This window comes from Gymnodraco acuticeps, unplaced genomic scaffold (genome assembly GCF_902827175.1).
Source record: "Gymnodraco acuticeps unplaced genomic scaffold, fGymAcu1.1, whole genome shotgun sequence".
Taxonomy (NCBI): Eukaryota; Metazoa; Chordata; class Actinopteri; order Perciformes; family Bathydraconidae; genus Gymnodraco; species Gymnodraco acuticeps.
The window spans coordinates 1026480-1047765 of NW_022989942.1; the positions used below are offsets into that span (position 1 = coordinate 1026480).

At 39.7% G+C, this 21286-nt stretch overlaps 1 protein-coding gene across 1 annotated transcript in view; it reads left to right on the plus strand.

Annotated features, from left to right (window-relative positions):
* The first annotated feature begins 3018 nt into the window (after nucleotides 1-3018).
* Nucleotides 3019-21286, plus strand: part of LOC117542462 (glypican-1-like) — a 47765-nt gene continuing 29497 nt past the window's right edge. The window contains exon 1 of the mRNA XM_034210155.1: nucleotides 3019-3757. Coding sequence (XP_034066046.1) covers nucleotides 3601-3757 — 157 coding nt within the window. The 5' untranslated portion in view covers nucleotides 3019-3600. The remainder of the gene's footprint in view (nucleotides 3758-21286) is intronic.

Below are 21286 nucleotides of genomic sequence, written 5' to 3' on the forward strand. Positions count from 1 at the left end.
CTCTGATGCATCTGGAGCATGCTCTTGGAAACCCAGAGCCCTAAGATGTCTCTGAGGCTAACTGTGTGTGTGAAGAGCAAGGTGCAAAGGAGGCGTACAGTAAATATGTTAAAAGATGGCAAGTATTAAAGTATTACAACAACTTGTCCTACAGTGTGTGGGTTCAGTTAAGGGCAGCAAAATAGGTTACTTCCATTAGAGGAGGAGCAAAAAGCGATAAAACAACACTGAAACTGGTTCAATCCAGCGGTTATTTCAGGTGTCTGTTTCTGACGTGGGAATGTTTTTGTTATGTCTGACTGTAACAGGATTACCGTGTAATTTGAGCACATAAGACCTAATTTACCTTATTGACAAAATGTAGATATACTTCAGTTTAGTGGCCTGTGCACTGAAAATCCTGTACAAACGTGATGCCAAAAGGAAAGTTGAGACTACTTGTATTCTTCCAAAGACAGAATCTGTATTGTTTCATGACTAAATGACCTAAATATTTGTCTGATATCACTTTAAACCATTTCCCAGAGGTACATATATCTAACGCTTTAATTTCTGTTGACAAAGAGCTCAGTTAACTTTTGACTTTGCATTCATGGTGGATTATTTTAATGCTTTTGATTATAAAACGTGTTTCTCTATGAGGGCTAAAGTTGCCGGTATGTGCCAATCTCTTTTACACATTAATCCTAACAATACTCAACCTGCCAAAATCCTCGGTTGGATAAACACTTGCCCTGACATTACACTGTATCATGTGTGTGGGAGTTTTCACTTTGTTGAACCAAGCTGATCCGTAAAGGTGTCTCCTTCGATGATTGACACGGAGGTGTGGCTCAACCTGTTGGTTTAATTAGTAAATGTTCCAGCCAACAACAAAGTATTTGATCTGAAGGCTCAGCCAATACAGTCGTTAAGCTGTCTGTCACCCATTTGTTACCTCCATGATAATCAAATGTAAAGTATAAACTGTGACTTTTAAATATAAATTTGTGAGGGCAAATCGAGATATTTGTTTCTCAACAGGCAGATGACAAGTTTTACAACTTGCAGTACGTTTTTGTTACGGCTTTATTTCCAAGTCAACATTAACAATATAACTGGAAATTAGGCAAAACATGATGGGAAATGACATGGGCAGGAGTCAAACTGGGGCTTCTAACATAACAACATTAGGTTGTTGTTGTTGTTGTTGTTGTTGTCTTAATCTAACACCATGTGTGTTTAGTACACTGCTGTTTCATCGTTCACTCTTCTGGCAAAGACACAGGGATTTATTCCAAATCAGCCAAAAGAGCATTAGTGAGGTCCAACTCATGTTGGCCGATAAGGCTTGGCCTGCCGTCAAGTTCACCCAAGGTGTCGGACGGTGTTGATGTTAGGGCTCTGTGCAGGCACTTTAAGTTCCACTTAGCACTGGGGGAAAAATAGAAGCAGATTGGAAGCATGCTGTTGTCTGGAATATTATAATATGCTGTAGTGTAAGTTCGATCTGAGAGGTTAGACTTGACCCATAAAAAAGATGGCTTGAGACAAGGGCGTTTACATATTTTTCGGCCATATAATGTATGTTAATTTGGGTGGAACAGTGGTGTTTCACTGTATGAGCATACACATCAAAGTGTGTTCAGAGTTTCTTATGAGAACATTGTGACAAAGAATAGAGGCCGAGTTAAAGTACAGTGCGTTCTGCTAATGTACGACATACTGTATTAATAATTAACATGCCTTAACCCTGAGTCTGACCTGCGTAGCATTAACAACACTCACACTTAGTTGGTTTCACACGGCTTCATCCAATTTAAAACGAATTAAAGCATATTTATACCCTTTGAGGATTCAATTTCACCTACAATTTGATTTAATTTCAGCTGCTTTTCTGAGTTGGATTTCAAGGCTGCCAGTGACCTTTCCCTGTCCGCCTTCGGACCCACGCTGCTGTTGGGGAGGATGTAGGATGTAAGATTGGAGAGCGCCTGACAGCTCATTGGTCACATCCACCAACCCTGCCAAATGGAGCCAGAGGAAGGCTCTGAATCCTTATCAGCCGCTGATTTCCCTGCAGGGATACATAGCTTGTCTTGAGCTTTGTGTGTGTTTGTGTGAGTCAGGTTTGGTTTCAGACGGTTTTATTTTCCTATCTTTTTTTTCCCCATTTTATATATTTACTTGCTGAAGAAAATGTGTCCTTGAGACATCAAATCCTGACCTCGATATCATTGTTTACGTTTATTCGGTTACAGATTCGATTGATGTTCCAGCGCTGCAGGACGACTGAACACTGTGTGGGAGAACAATAATTAATTCAGGATCCCTCTAGCTTTCAAACCCCCTGCCTGACCATCCGAGACTCGCAAAGTCGCAATGGAATCAGTAACATTTTTTAAAACACTTATCAGAACTCATATGTTAAAGAACTAGTATACATTATACAGTTAAGTTTCCAATATGTATTATTTATTGTGTTTATTGCACACTATTTGACTGCCTAGACTTTGACCATTTTTCTCATCTAAATGATTGTAATGCTTAATTGATTTTTCATATACTGTAGGTAGCATACCTTGTACAGTACCTGGATTAAAGACATTCATTTAAACATGCTGTATTTTTAAATCTATATTGATCTAATGTATGCAGAGAATGTCTCCTATTTTCTTTATAAATGTACTACTTTCATTTGCACACAGTTATGGCTCGAGACTACTAAAGATATTTAGGATACGAAACACAGACCACAATTTAATATCATACAATAGAGAAGGTTTTCCTTATCTGTGAGTTATTATGTTTTAAGCCTTCATTTTGAGAGTCGTGTGCAGGAATAATGAAGCCATTGTGTACTTTGTCATTTTCAATTAATGGGAATTAATATTATACATTTTTGATGGGGAATCCCTGGAATAGATGAGTTTTCTGCGCTCTCCCTCTAATAGCTTGACCTGCAGGTGGCACTGTTTAGCCCAGCAGAACACACACTCATTCAGTCACACGCACACAAAGAGAGAAAGACAGAGAGAGAGAGAGCATCAACACTCAAGCGCACACTCCTTCAAACACTCAATTCATTGTCCCGAAATCCTAGAAAGAGGGATTCACCGGACAGTTCTTCTCCTGTCTGAAATCTTATTTTAAAAAACGGATTTTGCTCTTTTGTTCCATCTGATTTCCTTAATCATGAACAGGTAGTCTGCGCGTGTATTTGCACCGGCTTTGACTGAGCGACACCTGCTCTCTCTCTGTCTTTTGTCTCTGACATCTCTGCAGCTCACAGCCAGCAGTGCTGAAGAGGAGGAGGGGGAGGAGGAGGAGGAGGAGGTGGTGGTGGTGGAGGAGGAGTAGCGGGGTGTACCTGACACCTACAGCCGCGCGTACAGCTCTCTTCCCCGCAGAAACACCCAGGACCTGCCCGCCACGGTGCCTTCTTCTCCGGCCAGGTTGTGCGTGAGTAACCGGAGCTCAGTGCAGTTTTACAGGGAACACTGCTTCTCCTGACAGACTGAAAACTCTTTAAAAAAACGCAACACTGAAGAGAGCAACCTCTTTCTTCGGACCAGACATCTTCAGGCTTTCAAGACAATAACAGGACTAACAGTTGGGAAGATGCGTGTCCCGGTGCTCCTCTGTGTGTTGCTGTGTGTGTCTGCAGCACCGGGCCCGGTGTCCGGGGCCGGGGCGGACAAAAGCTGCACCGACCTGCGGCAGTTCTACACCGGGAAAGGGTTCACTCTGGTGGAAGTGCCACAGACGGAGATCTCTGGTGAGTTTTGTAGACATTTAACAGAAAAAAAAACACAACATTTAATTCACCTCACAACACTTAGCCTACTAAGTCAGAGTTTACAATGTTCAACAACATTCTCAAATAGGCTATTATTGTTATCAAAATGAGTTTTCTCTGACATCACCTTATTTTCTGGGATTTCTTTTATACGGAAACAGAAAGTATTTTTTTCATATGTTGTCTTTAAATAGCCTACTTTGATTTTATTTCATAAGGATGAATTAAATGAAGTGCACTGCGAAAACATCTTCACAACAAGCGTCTTAAGCCAAGTTTTAAGTTGCATTAACTAAAAGGCAGGTGTGCTTACATTTCTACATCTCTGTTTATGTATTGTGAAATATACACTCCTTTTTTCCTATCCCCTCACTGAGCAATGCACCCATCCTCACTGAGGTGTTTCCCACGGTTTCCTGCACATCTCTATTAAAGTCCTTTCTGGGGCATTTTCATTGTCTGCAGCTGAAGGCATTGCAGGTGGGTGTAGGCTATGTGTCTCGTGGAGCTATCATGGTCTATTCAGGGCGTTTATATTTGTTTGCTGATGTTTGCGCTGCACGTGTGAACAGATTTGAATAGGAAAATATAGATTTTCTTTCGCCTGGTGGTACTCCGTGTTGAACAGCAGTATAGTGCACTCATGTGTGATGGGGCATTTTTCATTGTCTGCTCGGAACTCTGCAGGTGTGTGTGTGTGTGTGTGTGTGTGTGTGTGTGTGTGTGTGTGTGTGTGTGTGTGTGTGTGTGTGTGTGTGTGTGTGGGTGTGTGTGTGTGTGTGTGTGTGTGTGTGTCAATAGATGTTGAAATGGCCTGTTTAGCCATTCGCATAAAGTAATAATTTAAACCGCCCTGGGGCAATATCCAGAAACAAGTACAGCTCAGCAGGCTCACAGCGTAATGTGCTCTAACAAAGTTGAAGAGAGTATGGTTTCGCATGGTCTTTCTTTCACATATGGTTTCACCCTCTCTAATCACTCAGTTAGCATCCAATTCATGAAGCAATCATGCATTTAATCAATCAATCATCTACCTAGCCAGTCAATGAATCAATCAGCTCCACACTCAGTCAACCAGCCACTCAGTCAGACATTAAAGTCTCTGTATAGTCTCTCTGTTCTCCCCTCTTCACACATACTGATTAAACTGGCCTGGCCTTGAGGAAAATGCAGATGGGAATTGTAGTAATTGTGCTGTTTCCCCCTTTAAGGCAGCTCTGTCTATGCTGTATTTCACCTAAAGATGTACAGAAGAAGATAAGGTGTGTGTGTGAGTGTGTGTGTGTGTGTGTGTGTGTGTGTGTGTGTGTGTGTGTGTGTGTGTGTGTGTGTGTGTGTGTGTGTGTGTGTGTGGTGTGTGTGTGTGTGTGTGTGTGTGGGAGATCTGAAGGTCATTTCATGTGTGTCAGCAAAAATAGTCCTATATGGGCGGGTGAGTTATTAATATTGGATGTTGGTGGGCGTGTGAGAGAAATAGAGACCAAACAAGACAAGAGTGAGCCAAAGACAATGTGGAGACAGAAACAAACAGGCAAAGAAGAAAACGAGGCAGACAGAGGGGTGGGTTGGCCGAGACGGAGCGAGCAAGTCACTCAAGGTTTCTGTCATACCCGACATGACTCTCTCCCTCCCTTTCCATTAAAACCTCATCTTTTATTGACAGATGAAAAACACAAGGCTTCAGTCACTTGGACCTTGATCTGCTCTAGTTATTTGAGCAAGAGGTTTTCCTGCAGAACCCATTAAAAGTGACAAGCAGATAGAAACAGAGAGATTGTGACTGGCGGCAGAATTCCCCAGAACAGGGGATCTTCAATCTTTCTCATCTCAGGGACCCAAGGTCGGTAAATTTAGCTTTCTGCTCAGGGAGAAAGAGACTCCCTCCCCTGCAATCCTATGTCAGTGTCACTCTGGAGGGTGTTAGTCTCAACCGGGGAAAGGGCTCCTCAGACAACAACATGTTAGTGCAATCAATCAATCAATCAATGTTTATTTATATAGCCCAATATCACAAATGTTACATTTGTCTCAGTGGACTTTACAGTTTGTACAAAATATCAGTATGACAATACGACACCCTCTGTCCTTAGACCCTCACATCGTACAAGGAAAAACTTCCGAAGAAAAGAGAGCCCTGATGCTGAGATACATCTTCATTCATTAATGTAATGCCTTTTATGCACCTTTACCACCATTAGGAGCAATTTTATTTGGACTAAACAGATACTTTAAAGTTATAGTTGCTAAAAAAAGAATCCAATATTAATAATGAAAACATGTAATAGACCAAATTAGAGGTCAAAAGTGACTACTTTCCATTTGTATATTTTCTTTAACAGCTGTTAGTCATTTGTTTTATATTCACTCTCTCCTTAAGGTTGACAATGACCTAATTATGATGACATTCAAGTTTGATGGCCCTTTTATCTACTATTTTTCTTGTTAAAATCTTTTCCTTAAGCACTATAAAAATGACAAATGTCTCGGCCCAGTGGTTAAAATAAATACTTTTATAATACAGTTTTTCTTCAAATAAAGTTAGTTGGTCAAACAATAACATGGATTAATAAGAAACCCTTTGTTTTCTACTTCTTTGTCATTCAAACAGCTCCTCCAATTAGTGGAACAATATCAACACAAAAACATTTACATTTGAGTAAACATTTCAAAATGTGGGCAGGTTTGTTGTCATTGTGAGCACATTAGTTCTTCCATCATACATACATTTTGATTTTTGTAGCTGAATTCTGGCAAATTGTACTACCATAGTCACACGTTGACACATTGGTGACAATAAATTGTTACATTGGGAAAAGTATTCAACGTCCATCTGTCTCACTTTTTTTTGCCAAACCAACAGAGCTTAGCTAGAATGACTGAGTATTAACAGGTACAAACAGGAAGTTAAATCTGTATTTGTAAGATGATATAATAAATAGCAAACTACAAAGTAAACTGTGTATAATTATATCGGTAAATGTTCTTAATCCCCTAGAGAGTTTTAAAAAACCTATTATTGTCACAGCTATTGTCCTAATAGGTTTAACATCATGTGAATGGAAGTCCTCTGTCCTGCTGTCTGCCTGTCTGCCGTTGTGCCTGCGAGCGGTTTTAACTCACACACATTGTACCTGGTCAATAGTTAAAGACTAGCTCTTCCTTTAGTGTGTGTGTGTGTGTGTGTGTGTGTGTGTGTGTGTGTGTGTGTGTGTGTGTGTGTGTGTGTGTGTGTGTGTGTGTGTGTGTGTGTGTGTGTGTGTGTGTGTGTGTGTGTGTGTGTGTGTGTGTGTGTGTGTTTAAAAGTCAGTGAAAGCCAACACCTTCTCCAGGGAAGACACTTAGATTCATTCACACATGCATTGTCCATGCAGGTCAGCACACACCCATACGATCGTATGACACGCAGTAACCGAGGGGAATATCTATCCTGCACGCTTCATATTCTGCAGTAGGAGATATTGAGTTTTGACGCATGTGTGTGTTACTGTAGGCTATGTAGCCTACATATTGAGTTTTTATCACGTTGTTGCTAATTCAAAAGAGAAAGGATGTGTGTATGAATGTCAGAGTTTAACCTGATACACAGTGTTTTAGGTCAGGTTACCTGTAGATTATGATACATTACCGGTTTGGTCACCAGTCAATAATTCCTTAACTAGGCTGAGTCAGCAAAGGAGCCTCCATTAATTTAGATCTACAGGAGTCAGTTACCCTTTTTGAGATACATCATTCATGCAGCTTGGGAGTAGTTCAAAATGCAATAGAAAATTCTAATTATTATGGGTTTTCATTAAATACTGTTACGCTAACATCAACAGACTGGCTGTATATGTGATATCTGGGAAGAATACTCAAATACATCTTCAAAACCTAATGTGGTAAGTGCTTGAAACAAAAATCATCAATGAGAGTACTCTGGAAACAAACTACACAATGGATCAGAGCTCCCTTAATAATAATAATAATAATAATAATGCATTACATTTTTTATTAGAGAGCTTTTACAGGTGCTGTTTAACATCATGTTACAAGTACACATTACACATATTAGACATGTAAGAGTCATTACTGCGGACATTACCCACAGGAGCAAATGCGGGTAAAGTGTCTTGCCCAAAGACACAACCCTTGAGTTGGATTATCCTAAAAAACAATGTATGGACTCAATACAATGACAAACCCATCCTCCTGTATGTTCTCTTTTATTTTGTTTCCTTTTTTACAACTTCTGCTACGGAAAATATCTGCATTAAAAAATCCTGCTTTATAATCAAATGTTGCTTTTCGTTAGTTTACGTAACCTGAGAATACTGCACCTGCCCACGAAGCCAAAGGGAAATGTATGAATATAAGACAGCATCAATATTTTACCTGATGCAGCATCTGGAGGTGTTTGCTCCTATCTGTCCAAAGTGTCTGTGTGTGAGTGTTTACGTATGTGTGTGAAAGACGAAATTGATACTGTCCGTCATCTGTCACACATCACATGCTCACTCAGGCGCTCATAGCACAAGCCACCAAGTGGAACGCCAAATACACACCATACACACACACAAACACGCATACACACGCATACACACGCATACACATGCATACACAGACACAATCTCTTTATACAATTATTTATGTTTTGCACTCGTCCCTCTTTTCCCTTGTTGTAAAATTCCAACTTCCATCCCTGCATTGTTTTCCTAGACAGGCTCAGATATATGAATGCACGGTTGTATTGCGAGAGTGTGTGGGGGGGGGGGGGGGTTTGGAAGATGTGTTAAAAGCAGAGCTGTGAATCTTTCATGATGTCTGATGCAGCGACATGAGAGAAATACAGTCAGCGATAGAGGTGAGGAGGAGAAGGGCTGCGAGGAGATCAAAAGGAAGAAGGGAGAAGGCTCTGTCATGTCTCCCTCATTGACATGGAGGACACATGACATCTCCCATTGACATGAGATGGACGTCGTTCCAACTGCTATAATCATGTTGCCTGTTCACCAATAGTGGGCCAGCTTTTTATGAAATGCCTGGTTGTCCAGCAAACAGCAGTGTAATAATTATAGCTTAGCTCTGCAAGGCTAATCTGTCAAGCTTTGGATTTCTTAAGATGCTAAAGAGGTTTGAATTAACTATAGAATACGTTTAAGGTGTTTTGAGTACATTTTCTTTCCTTTTCTAAACCAAAATCACAAGAGCAGAAGTGTAAGAAATGTACTAAATAAGGTTATCGGCTCTAATGTAAGCTGCACATGTTGCATGTATGGCTAACTAGCTTAGCCTACTACCTACAGGGTTGATTTACAGGCCAAATATCAGATGTGGCTGTAATATAAGAGCATTACAGGTTACGTTAAATAACGCCCTGTAGCCTACATGTAAAGCAGATTTACTCTGTAATAAATCCCTTCTGTGTGGAAGCTGGTCCTCGATGCTATCACAGTCTAAATCAACAGTCAAGCCATAATGCTTTTCTTTCTGAATATCCAGTTAAATCTAAATAGTTTATTTGACCCGCAAGAACTTTGAATTCAGTAATCAAGGGCGGCAGCCATGGCAACTAGATTTCCATAAGATAGCAAACCAGTAAACATGCAAAACAATTATAATTTACATCGCAATAATGTTTATATTGGTGATGAAGCTTAATATTCTGTATGTAATGCTCCCACATTAAAATATACATTTACATTCTACATAGGAACCCATAGCTATTATCCAGAACGACTGTGGGTAAAGGCCCAATAGATTAAATTCCTCCATTGCCAACAGATAATGAGTAAAAGTGATAAATGCCAGGGTCGTAAGGCCCTCCTGCATCCTGATCACATATACTGTATGAGGAGTGGGGTGGTGGAGGGGGGAGAACTGAGGAGCAAAAGCACAAATCGTTGGATGCCTCAACATCAATCTTTACACCTAAAATCAATGTGGTACAAACCAGCATCGTTTCTCGATAACCTCTGTCTCTCTTTTCCTCCTCTCCTCTCTCCCACAGCTCTGGTTCACACCTCCCCTCTTTGTTCTCTACCCGCCCTTTAATGTTGCTTCCTCCTTCTTATCAGCCGCTATTTTTACTTCCTCCTCCTCCTCCTCCTCCTCCTCCTCCTCCTCCTCCTCCTCCTCCTCCTCCTCCTCCTCCTCCTCCTCCTCCTCCTTTTTGGGAGTCGAGCATCCATCTGTTTTCCAAATGAAAAGATGCACTGTTTGTCTGATGTGGTGGACTCTGTGGTTGCCTGGTTGCTTTATGAGTCAACGTTCATACATATGCTTCACGGCCATATACACTGTGTGTGTGTGTGTGTGTGTGTGTGTGTGTGTGTGTGTGTGTGTGTGTGTGTGTGTGTGTGTGTGTGTGTGTGTGTGTGTGTGTGTGTGTGTGTGTGTGTGTGTGTGTGTGTGTGTGTGTGTGTGTGTGTGTGTGTGTGTGTGTGTGTGTGTGTGTGTGTGTGTGAAGCTGTGCTGAAAGGATGAAGATGTATTGGTATAGCAGTGATTTTTACATAGTGAAATGAACTGGTGCAGAACCGGTTGTTTGTGGTTTCTGAGCTGTTACATTAAAAGACTACTGAACAATGTAATCAAATAGCATGTTCATTCAATAAGAGCTCAAAACGATTAGTTGATAATAGGGCTGCACAATGTTCCTTTTTTTCAAGTAAAACAATGTCAGGAGTATAAGTTTAATGTTTTATACCTTTCATAATTTGGTTATTTTTGCCTCTAGTGTTCAGTTAAATTAGTTTAGTAAATCTGTCATATTTAAATATCTGTTTATTTAGCTATACGATTAACAGCGTTAATGCAATATTTAACAATGTTATTGCAAAGGTGAATTGAATACATTTGGAAAAATAATCTGTGGAATAATTTATAATGAAGAAAATATCTACTACATTCAAATGCTTTTATCTTCAGTAGACTCGACTACTGCAATGGTGTCTTCACAGGTCTCACTAAAAAATCTATTAGAAAGCTGCAGCTAATTCAGAACGCCGCTGCTCGAGTCCTCACTAACACTAAGAAAGTTGATCACATCACTCCTGTTCTGAAGTCTTTACACTGGCTTCCTGTGTGTCAAACAATAGATTTCAAAATACTGCTGCTGGTTTATAAAGCTTTGAAAGGTTTAGGCCCAAAATACATTTCTGACCTCCTGCTAAATTATGAACCATCCAGATCTCTCAGGTCTTCAGGGACTGGTCAGCTTTCTGTCCCCAGAGTCAGAACTAAACATGGTAAAGCAGCGTTCAGTTATTATGCTCCAAATATCTGGAACAAACTCCCAGAAACCTGCAGGTCCGCTGCAACTCTGACTACTTTTAAATCCAGGCTGAAGACTTTTCTTTTTGTCGCTGCTTTTAATTGAACTATTAATATCTTAGACTGCACTGTAACTTTTATCCATGTATTTTTTTCTTTTAATGTTTATTTTATTATCTTTTCTTTTTAATGACTGATTTTAAAAGCCATTTTCTTCATTTTTGTAAAGCACTTTGAATTGCCTTGTGTTGAAAAGTGCTATATAAATAAACTTGCCTTGCCTTCTGAGTAATTCATGTTCAGGAAAGGGTTGAAACCCATTTTAATGTGCATTTTAATTGACATCTGTATCTTTTTAATCTGATTAAGAAGAATGATGAGCTCATGTTCATTATGTTATCATACAATATGTTTATAAAGGTGCAAAATAGTTTTCACTCATCCTTCACTTGTTCTTAAAAAGTATAACTTCTTATGACAGCGGATTCGCCAGGCGTGGATCAGCTGAGTGAGCTCACCCTGCGTTTCAGCTCACAGCTCCTAGCTCTGCATTTAACAGTCATGCATTGTGGTTTGTATTTTCAGCGAAGGACATGACTGAAATCCTCTCACTGGGTTATCTACAATGTTAGAGAATGTACAGTGAGGCTCTACAGGGCCTCTCATTTCTATCCATTGTTTATTACAACGATTGGTTATATTGTTGTTGTTGTTCATTTGAGTCATTAGTACAGCATATATTTCATCAGATATAAACAAGATCAGTCCAGTTTTCTACGATGGGGATTTATCATTTTGTAATGAACTGATTGTTCTCAATTATATTATAATTATAATACACAATCAGTTGCCATTGGCCACGGTCCAGAAACAAAAATCCTATTTTCATGGAGGAGGATTTATTGCAGGGTGCAGAGAGGCTCTTCGGTTATTCAACCTAGCCTGATTTTTATAAATGAGCTGGACCAAATAATAGAAGCACTTGCTATTGTAATGCAATACAGTTACTAGCAGCACACACTACAGCCCCCATAAGGTCCATAACATTGAGCCAAAACAGGGAAAACTAAACATTTTAATAGATTTATTGCAGGACTAACTATTATTTTTACATATTTAGCTTGGTGTACCATGGCACCTAATTGTTGGTTATAAGTCATATCATTGGGTTTTAATGATTTAAAAATCAGCTCAACAAAGCACAATTCAGCTTTCGTGACTCGTGAGGTTGTTGTTTATGCAAATAAACTTAAGAATTGTCATTATTGTACTGATTTTCATTTTTTTTATAATAACCTCAAGATGCTGCAACACAGAGTCAGCTGATTGACAGTCAGGACAAAGACCTTGATTACATTTATAAAGGAATAAAGGAACATTTAAATATGATTTGTCAAGTATGAACCTGAAAATCACAAATAAGACACAATGTATTTATCTTGGAATTCGTACTCAGTTAGCAGCCAGGAATATTTCCCACTCATATTGGATTCAGTGTGTTGAACACGATCATTTTGTTCAATGTGCTGTACAGTCGCCAGGGGAAACATTACATTATTATAGATAATCACATACTGTCGTTTGTAAGTATTTTCCTAAACCCCAGTAGGGTTTTTATCCGTTTTAAAGCTTGAATTGTCTCTGATTTTGTAGAAGATAACTTGTCCTGACAGAAGTCACTACCAAACATGTGCATGCTCACTCACTCCCTGACCCCTGACCTGTGTGTGGAGAGTTTTATCGGAGGCTGATCTCACCCGTTTGTAGCAGGTGTGTCTGTCACGGCTCTACAAGGTAAAACATAGCAACCGAGAGGAGTGATCATCTATTACACATGTTAGTAGAGTGAAAAGGTGATTGATCGTAATGTAGAGGTGTGTACTGTATATTAAAGGTCAGATCAATAAGGGATCATGCTGTAGCTCTCAAAGTGTTTCCAACTGCAGCATGTCACCCCTCTGGATATCATTGGAGGTGTGGATAACTAATAGAGAATGTGAGACCAAATGCTGCATCTGAAGAAAGAATCCATGTGTGTGTGTTTTAATGTCAGTTTGTGCATGTGCATCCTATAATTAGACATGTTTCTATATGTTGTGTTTATCTGAGCTTTACTTTGCTCCGTACAGCAAGTCTCCCTAAACACAGAATCCTTTTAGTCTCCCGAGTGTCAGCTCCGAGGCCATTTCATGTTATTTCTTATTGTTATTTTATGGCATTTCTGCTTTATTAGATAGTTTGCCATGGGGACTGATGGAGAAGTTTATTTGATAGAGGTGGCGTACTGCATAAAAACTGCTCCTTGGCTCATAACATTTTGAAGACACAAGTGCTTTCAATGAAATGTAATTATATACTTTACCTTTTCCTCACTTTTCTTTTGAATCTTGTCAAAAAAGTGCTACAGTATAGTCTTTCCATACATCAGTAAATCAAACTGATTTTCTGCTGAAAAAGCCCTTTTTTGTTGATAAATACCTATGATATCTTAAGCACATTGGCGATGTTCTTGTACTACAGAGATTATTTGGTCTCTGAAAATGTGACCCATTGGTTTCCAGAGCTACAGAATAAGGATGTTAGTGGTTTGTTGGTGGTATTGCTTGCCCTGCAAATCTTAGGATCCAGCACCGTATCCCTAGGAATTATGAACATATTTGACAATTCAGCACATGATTTACTTCCAAAGCCAATGTTGCAAATGCAGGAAGTTGCGTGCTATGTAAAGTGAGGCGGAGCTAGGAGAGGTTTGGCTGATGAAGTAGCATTTAGCACATCAGGCTGGCATGCAGAAGAAACTCAAGTTCCCGCAACAGAGTTTAACTATATTTTATTGCCCACAACCACAGTCTCTGCCTAGTCTTAACCAGAGTTTCCATGCACAGATATTGTAATGGTTTTAGAATCAGTGTTGCAGTTCTTGTTATCTGTCTTGATTACATGTTGCTGCATGCAAACTTGATTCAAACCCTGAATGATCAAATGATCAGAGTGTGAATGATGCGATCTATTTGAGGTGAAAACGGAAAAGTACGAGGGGTGCTCACCCCTTTTTAATAACATCTTTACCTTCAAAAGTTCCCCTTAGACACTTCTGGTTTTTCCATAAAACGCCCACTTTAACAACTGCATGAAAGCTAGGGAGGACGTTTTTCAAGAACAGAAGCTAGTTTCACTTTGTTGGTTTCAAACCCATATGTGTGTTTGTGCGTATTAATAACAACATAATAACATGTTACGCATGTTGTGCGTAACATGTTATTATTTTTTTATTTAGTTAAACTTAAGATAACCCTAATATCCATCTCCATTGATCCGTCAATCTGAAACGATGTGCCTGTTCACCCAGCAGCTCTAATCAGGCAGCAAGTGCCACATTCATTTAGTTTGTCCACTGTTCTGACATTTAGGACTTGACCTGGAAACGGCCGACCTGAGGCTGTGACCCAACGTCCCCTCAGAGATGTATTGCTCCCCGCTGAGAAAGGGCAGGGACGGAGAATCGGCCTCTGATGTGCTCGTTACCCCCCCTCACATCCAAACACTCCCACACTCCACCTTCCCATCACACCAACAGCGCTGTGCATTTGGATTAGAGACTGATGTCTAATCTCCTGCTAATCCCGGCCTGTTAATCTACATGTTTTTAGCTCGCAGCATGACAGCTAATGCACCGACCTTGCCGTAGACGGAATAACTAAATCTCTCCCTGCGTTATTCCATATTTGTTTCTGTCTGTTTGACCTTTTCGCATGTTTACATTTGCAGAAACTGTGATTATTTTATACTCATTTGAATTCCTCCTCTCCTTCGGATTGGTCACAGGTGGACATGATCTCTTGTTTACGGTCAACTGTAAATAAGGGTTAATCCCAGCATTCAAAGATAGCTGTCTTGATTTTTGCCCTCAGTAGAATTATCCTCATACTTACACAAACGTGCACCGTCAGACTCCGAGTCTCCACAGCGTGGCACCCACCAGTTGCCACTGGTGCTTTTTTACAGTCTGAGTAAAGGGGAGTAAAAGTAGTACTTAGTTTAAGAGCCTTTAACTACTCCCAGAAATGACATAGAATTATGGTATTATACGGTGGAGTTGGTGCCAGTGAGCACACACACTTGCTGGGCTGCAGACAGGGCCGGACTGTGGGGCGGTGGGGTATTTTTAGTTTAGTAATAGTATAAAATAAGCTAAAGTCCACCCCAGAACAGTGAGCCTACACCTCCCACTGCTCCTCTCTCAGCCAATTTACTCTGTCTTTTATTTTAAACTAACATTTTCTCAATTTTATACCCTTTCATTCCCTTTTTATTTCATGTTTACAAGTCGGGTTTCCAGGCCTTCAAAGCATCAGCAATTGCATTGTTCATGGTCTTGTTTGTTTGTTCTCATTAAAATTGCCTGTATTGGAAACAATAAACCCAACATGTATGTGTAATGAGCTCAGTAAATGTGTTCTATAAAGAATGAGCATAACACCGCTATGTAAGCTAAAAAATACCAGTCCCCATCACTTTGTTTCAGACTGAAATATCTCAAAACACATTTCATTGTGAGAATGTTAGCATGCTGATGTTAGCATTTAGCTCACACACCACATTCAACCTTACAAAGCTGAATTCATGGCGGTAGACTGTAGGTCTTGTTGAATAAAGGACGACTAACCTTTATTTTAATTATGGTTTTTAGTCTAATGAGCATTCTCTCAATTATTGTATTACTTATATAGTAAAATGGGAAAACAAGCAGTGTTCAGAACGCGTTCAGGTACATTAGTTTAAAATACCAATATATTTTCTATCAGAAATGCCATGTTATGGACATGAAAATATATAATCGGAAAAGGATTCTGTTTCAAGTCACATAAAACAAAGCATCACACATTAGAGAACTGTACCTAGGGAAAGTTTGTTGAGAGACTTTACATTAATAAATCATCAAAAATATTATAAATCATTCCACCTTGACTTTGAATGCAGACTTTTGCAGGCTCCTTTCCAATAAACATGCAAGAGCAGCTTCATTGATTTGCATGTTGACCAGCTTTGCTTGCTGTGGAAAAAATCTGATGAACCGTCACAAAACTGCAGTGCAAGTCATTTTTGTGATGATAGAAAATCATGTTCAATGAAGTGTCAATCAATTACGCTGTCAGTTTATGAGAAAGCGTGAATATATAAGCAAGTGTGACTTAATCACAAAATCACAAGGAAAATATGTAAACTAGAGATTTATTAGACACTTAGAAGTAGATTACAGCTTTATAATTTACTCCATTTCCCCTTTTTTCTCTCTCTGCTTCTTCTTCCGCTGATCTCCTCTCTCCCACCGCTCCCTCTCCTTTCATTTCCATGTTATTGCTTTATCTTCCCTCCATCTCTTTCCTCTTTCATCATTACAGCTCCGTGGCTCTCTCTTCTTCCTCCGCCCCGCCCCTCGCTTTGGGTGGATAGTAAAAAGGTAAAAGTGTACTTTGGGAGAAAGGCCATGTGGAACGCTAAATCACATACAGGTGCCCTTAAGAGAGTGTGAGGTGAAAACACACACACACACACACACACACACACACACACACACACACACACACACACACACACACACACACACACACACACACACACACACACACACACACACACAAAGGCACCATCAGCCCCTGATTTAGGAAGCAGTAATTTGCCGCAGTAAGTGACAGGGTTATTGTAAGACGCTCATTAAGAAAGGGAAGCAGCGAATAAACGTCTGACTCAAGGGAATAAATTCAAACCAGTGCGCCACTTTTACTGCTAAGCAATAAGCCGCTTTGATGTGGTGTGTGATGGCAGGGCTGGGCAGACTCAGGGCGTGTGTATGTGTGTGTATGTGTATATGTGTGTGTCAGAGTGGTAGTTACATCTCCTAACACAGATGTTACACTTTTTTTTAATCGTGATCCCAGTATCTTGTTATTTTCTGCGTGTATCATGTAGATTATACAGTATGAGTGCACTTCAATAGTACTCTACATGTAAATCCTTTACTAGTTTAAAGGGTTAGAGGTCAGAATAGTTATTATGAGACAGACTGTTACCGCGGTGCCAGATCACTTCCTATAACAGACTTTCATCTCAGCGGGAGAGAGGAAGGAGAAAAGAAAAAGAGGGATGAGTGGTGAACATAAGAGGAAAAATAAATTAGACCAGATTGGAGTTAAAAACACCTGAAAGAAAGTGCTTTATCCCATAGTATTGGGTGTTGCATGACATTGAACATTGATTAATTGAATTAGAATAATGATGAACAGTGACTTCATTCCATTACAAGAGTTCATCTTATTCATTTTTAGCCAGTACCACTTGATCCAAATTGAAATCCCCATAAGGACAAACCTTCTGACTTCTGTGATCCTTTGACTTTTCCTTTAGTGCCATCAGCAGTTTGACATTTTGGTTTTTTGAGGGGCATGTCTCAACAAATATTGGACTGAATTTGGGGCAGACATCCATAACCAGTTTAGGAGGAAAACACACAGCTGCACCATTTGTTCAACATTTGTGATTGTTTGCATTTCTTGCTGACGCACATTTCCAAATTACTGCAATTTGGTGAACGCACTGTTTGTATATCTGAAATGATGGCCAGAGCGATTAAAAGTATGACTGGTGTTGTAATAAACAGGAATTATCACCTAGAGACTTGACTGTTTCGTTCATTTAATTGAAGAGAAGTGTTTGTCAAACTGTAGTTGTATTCCTTTGTCAGCAGCTGAAACAGGTTGAGCAACGGGCTAACATCTGGAAACTAGTCATTGGAGAGACTTCAGTTATGCTTTACAGTGTGCTGATTCAGCTCCAGCTTATATTGCCGACCTGTGAGAGGGATTAGTCTGCAGTGTGGCTGCAGGTTAGATGTGTGATGGAGCACTTTAGTGGGCTGAAAGTGTAATTGGATTTACACGTCTCATTTAACCAGCTAGATGCCTCGACTATCCCAGATATTGGAAACATCGCCTGAGTTTCTCAAGTATAGCAAAATTGATCTCGTATTTTCCACGCTACACAAGTAGTCTTTAATTGAATACAATTACAGAAAGTGCAACTTTCTAAAAACATTTTTACCCAGGTCAGCAAAGTTTAGCCATTTTGGTACTTTATTGTGATTAAAGCTATAATTACAATGTCTGGCTTTAAAAAAAAAAAAAGAGATGTATTCATACCTTGGTGAAGTAAGTTACGATGTTCATTAGTGTGAATGCTGTTTACAAATATGTTATACATTATTGGTGACGTATGGTTTTAGTTCAAACGTTTGCCGTTAAAATATTCTGTTGCTTTTCAAAGTGTTTTTACTTTATTTTCTCTTCTTAATCCACATTCATTCACTACTACTTACATTTAATATCTAACTCCTTCAGCCTACTTTCAGCTACAGAAACCATTCAACTATTAACTTGTTAAGCTATTTCAGGACATTGAGGCTATACATGTTGTTGTTTATACCTTTTTTTAAACCTTTTCTTTTAAATATTAAGCTTCTTCACTATTTTTCCTACTCTTCCAGTTTAACATTTCACTTTCAAGTTTTCAACAAAGTCATTGCAATGCATTTGAGCTGTAACAATTTGGATTCAAATCATTTAACTTTTCTGCCTTTCTCCGCTAAGTTCAGCAACACACTTACTTGGTTTTTGTAGCCAAAAGCAGCTACAGAGACCATTAAACTAATAACATATTCAGCTTTTTCTGCATTTTCAGCTAAATTCAGCAACAAATATACACAGTTTACAACATTCGCACACATTTTCAGCAGGAAATTCATTTTCTAGTGTGTTTTAGCATCTGTGTTTGACAGTTTTCTAAAACACCAACAATTGATGTGTTAAAAGCTTTACGCCACACATTACAAGCTGTGTGTGTGTGTGTGTGTGTGTGTGTGTGTGTGTGTGTGTGTGTGTGTGTGTGTGTGTGTGTGTGTGTGTGTGTGCCTGAAAGATACAGTAAGAGATTATCCTGTGTGTACATTCCATTTAGCGTAACCCACAGCCTCAGGATATTATGTCTGTGTACTGTATGTCAAATCACTGTCTCACTACCTTTTGTGTGTCGATAGTGTGTGTGTGTGTGTGTGTATATCTGTGTATGTGTGTGTGTGTGTCTTATAAGACCCCACAAAGTGATGGAAATAGGTCCTTTTTCATTTTAGGTGTATGAATCTTACCAAGTAATTAAAAACAATCGGCATTGTGTTTTGATGTCGGAGGAAGCAAAATATATCCCGTTTCTTCCGTTGCCATACTGTTTTAATGCAGTTATTTTTTCTTCCCAGTGAAAGACATACAAAAAAAAACGCAAATAAAATTGTGCATTAAAAGGCGGATGCAAATTCACATTGTGATTACCCATCGAATTTGGCAGCGAATAATAATAATAATAACACAAAATCAGGTTATTATGACAGGATCCTAAAACAACATTCCAGTTGGCGATGAACGTTGGATGCTGCGTCTGTATAATCATTCTTTAAGCAGAGAGAAAACAACAACAATTCCCATGAAGATTAAACATGAACGAGAGGGAATAGCAATAATCAGTTTGTAGCCCCGAGCCAAGCCAATAACGCTGTCTCTCATACGAACCAGAAGTATAGCACCATGACACTATAAAAATAAGAAATGCATTAATTAAACTGCAAAACAGAGATAAACAGACAGTTGCTGTCAAGTGTGTAAATCAATTGCTGTATCAACAGTGTCCTGTCTTTGATTTAAACTGGGTGTTGCCAGAATATTTGAATATTAAAGTTTGTTTGGCTCGATGGGAGTTTGCTTTGAGTTTCAATCTATGGTTTCAATGTACTTCTACTGTAGTCAAAGGTGTCTGAGCCAGTGGCGTCGCCTGGCCTGGGCATTCGGGGCTTTAGCCCCGAATGTTTTTTCTGTAGCCCCGGACAATTCTCCCTCAATAATATATTACATTAACCGTGATTTACGTGAACTTCATCATGACACAAGAGAGGACCGCAGGACTGTAATTTCCCGTGTTCAGTGAATGCAACAGAGGCATGACACCAGACCAATCAGAGAGTTGCATGGAAATAAACGTGTGCTTGTGTCATTCAAGCTCGGCTCTGTGTGTGTGTGTAGCGTATTTAGTGTGATTACTTCTCAAAGTATGGTCCGCGGACCACTGGTGGTCCGTGAGCGCCCCCTAGTGGTCCGTGAGTATATTGGTAACATTTCACATTTGAAATAAATTAATCTATTTAAGTTTTCCGCACTCTCGCGGGAATATCTCCGCAATGGAGCGAGCTTAAGTTCACTTTCAATTGCATGATATAGCCCAGCGCAACACCTTCGTCACACATGTTGCCACTTGTTTGTACTATTTTCAGGCGATTTGTAATCTGTTCTAGAAAAACGATGTGTTTTTGGGATATTTGTGGAGTTAGGTGGTCCGCGAGTGTTTTTTAATTGGTCCTTGGTATGAAAAAGTTTGAGAAACACTGGTTTATAATTACTGGGGTTCCATTTCTTCTGATTACCTAATTTGGGCGTGCACATTTGCCGCGCGCAAACCTACCTCTTTTGGATTTGGAAAGGTTGGCATGTATGAGTTTCTGATCCACTAACAAGTCCTTAAACATTGCAGAGCCCATACCGTGTTCCTGTTAGTGTTTACTTCCTGTCTGCCTTCTTCTGTTCATTTATCTGACGCCCAGCGCTCCGTGTTTTAACCTTTTTTCCTTTCTCTCTCTTGATCCTCCTTAGCAACGGTCATAATAGTCCTTGACAGCGGTCTGTACTACTGTATTTACAACGTGTCACATGTTCTGAATAGTGATCAGTATACAACTAAGCTGTGTATATACGATACGATACAATGCGATAATACGATACGATAATACTTTAATTGTCAGATAAAGTCTGAAATTTGACTTGCATCACAACAGCTCCATGTGTAACATCAACATAGACAAATATCAAGAAACAATACATGAAAAACAAATAACAAACATTTAACATAACAGCACAATCACTGAGAGAAAACATTTTCAATGACCTGCATTTGATACATAACAACTGAAGGGTCTGTAAATGCCACACTTCCAGTCACTGAGTGGTTTGGATTGAGCTTTTTGCCGCCTGGCTTCCTGTCCGCCTGCAGTTTGGCGCAGCGTACCTGTTCACCTGCTTGGCACACGTGCTGATTTGATTTCTGGCTGACTTGTTGAGGCGGGCTCAGGTATGTGGGGGCTGCCACAAGGAATGCAGGGAATAA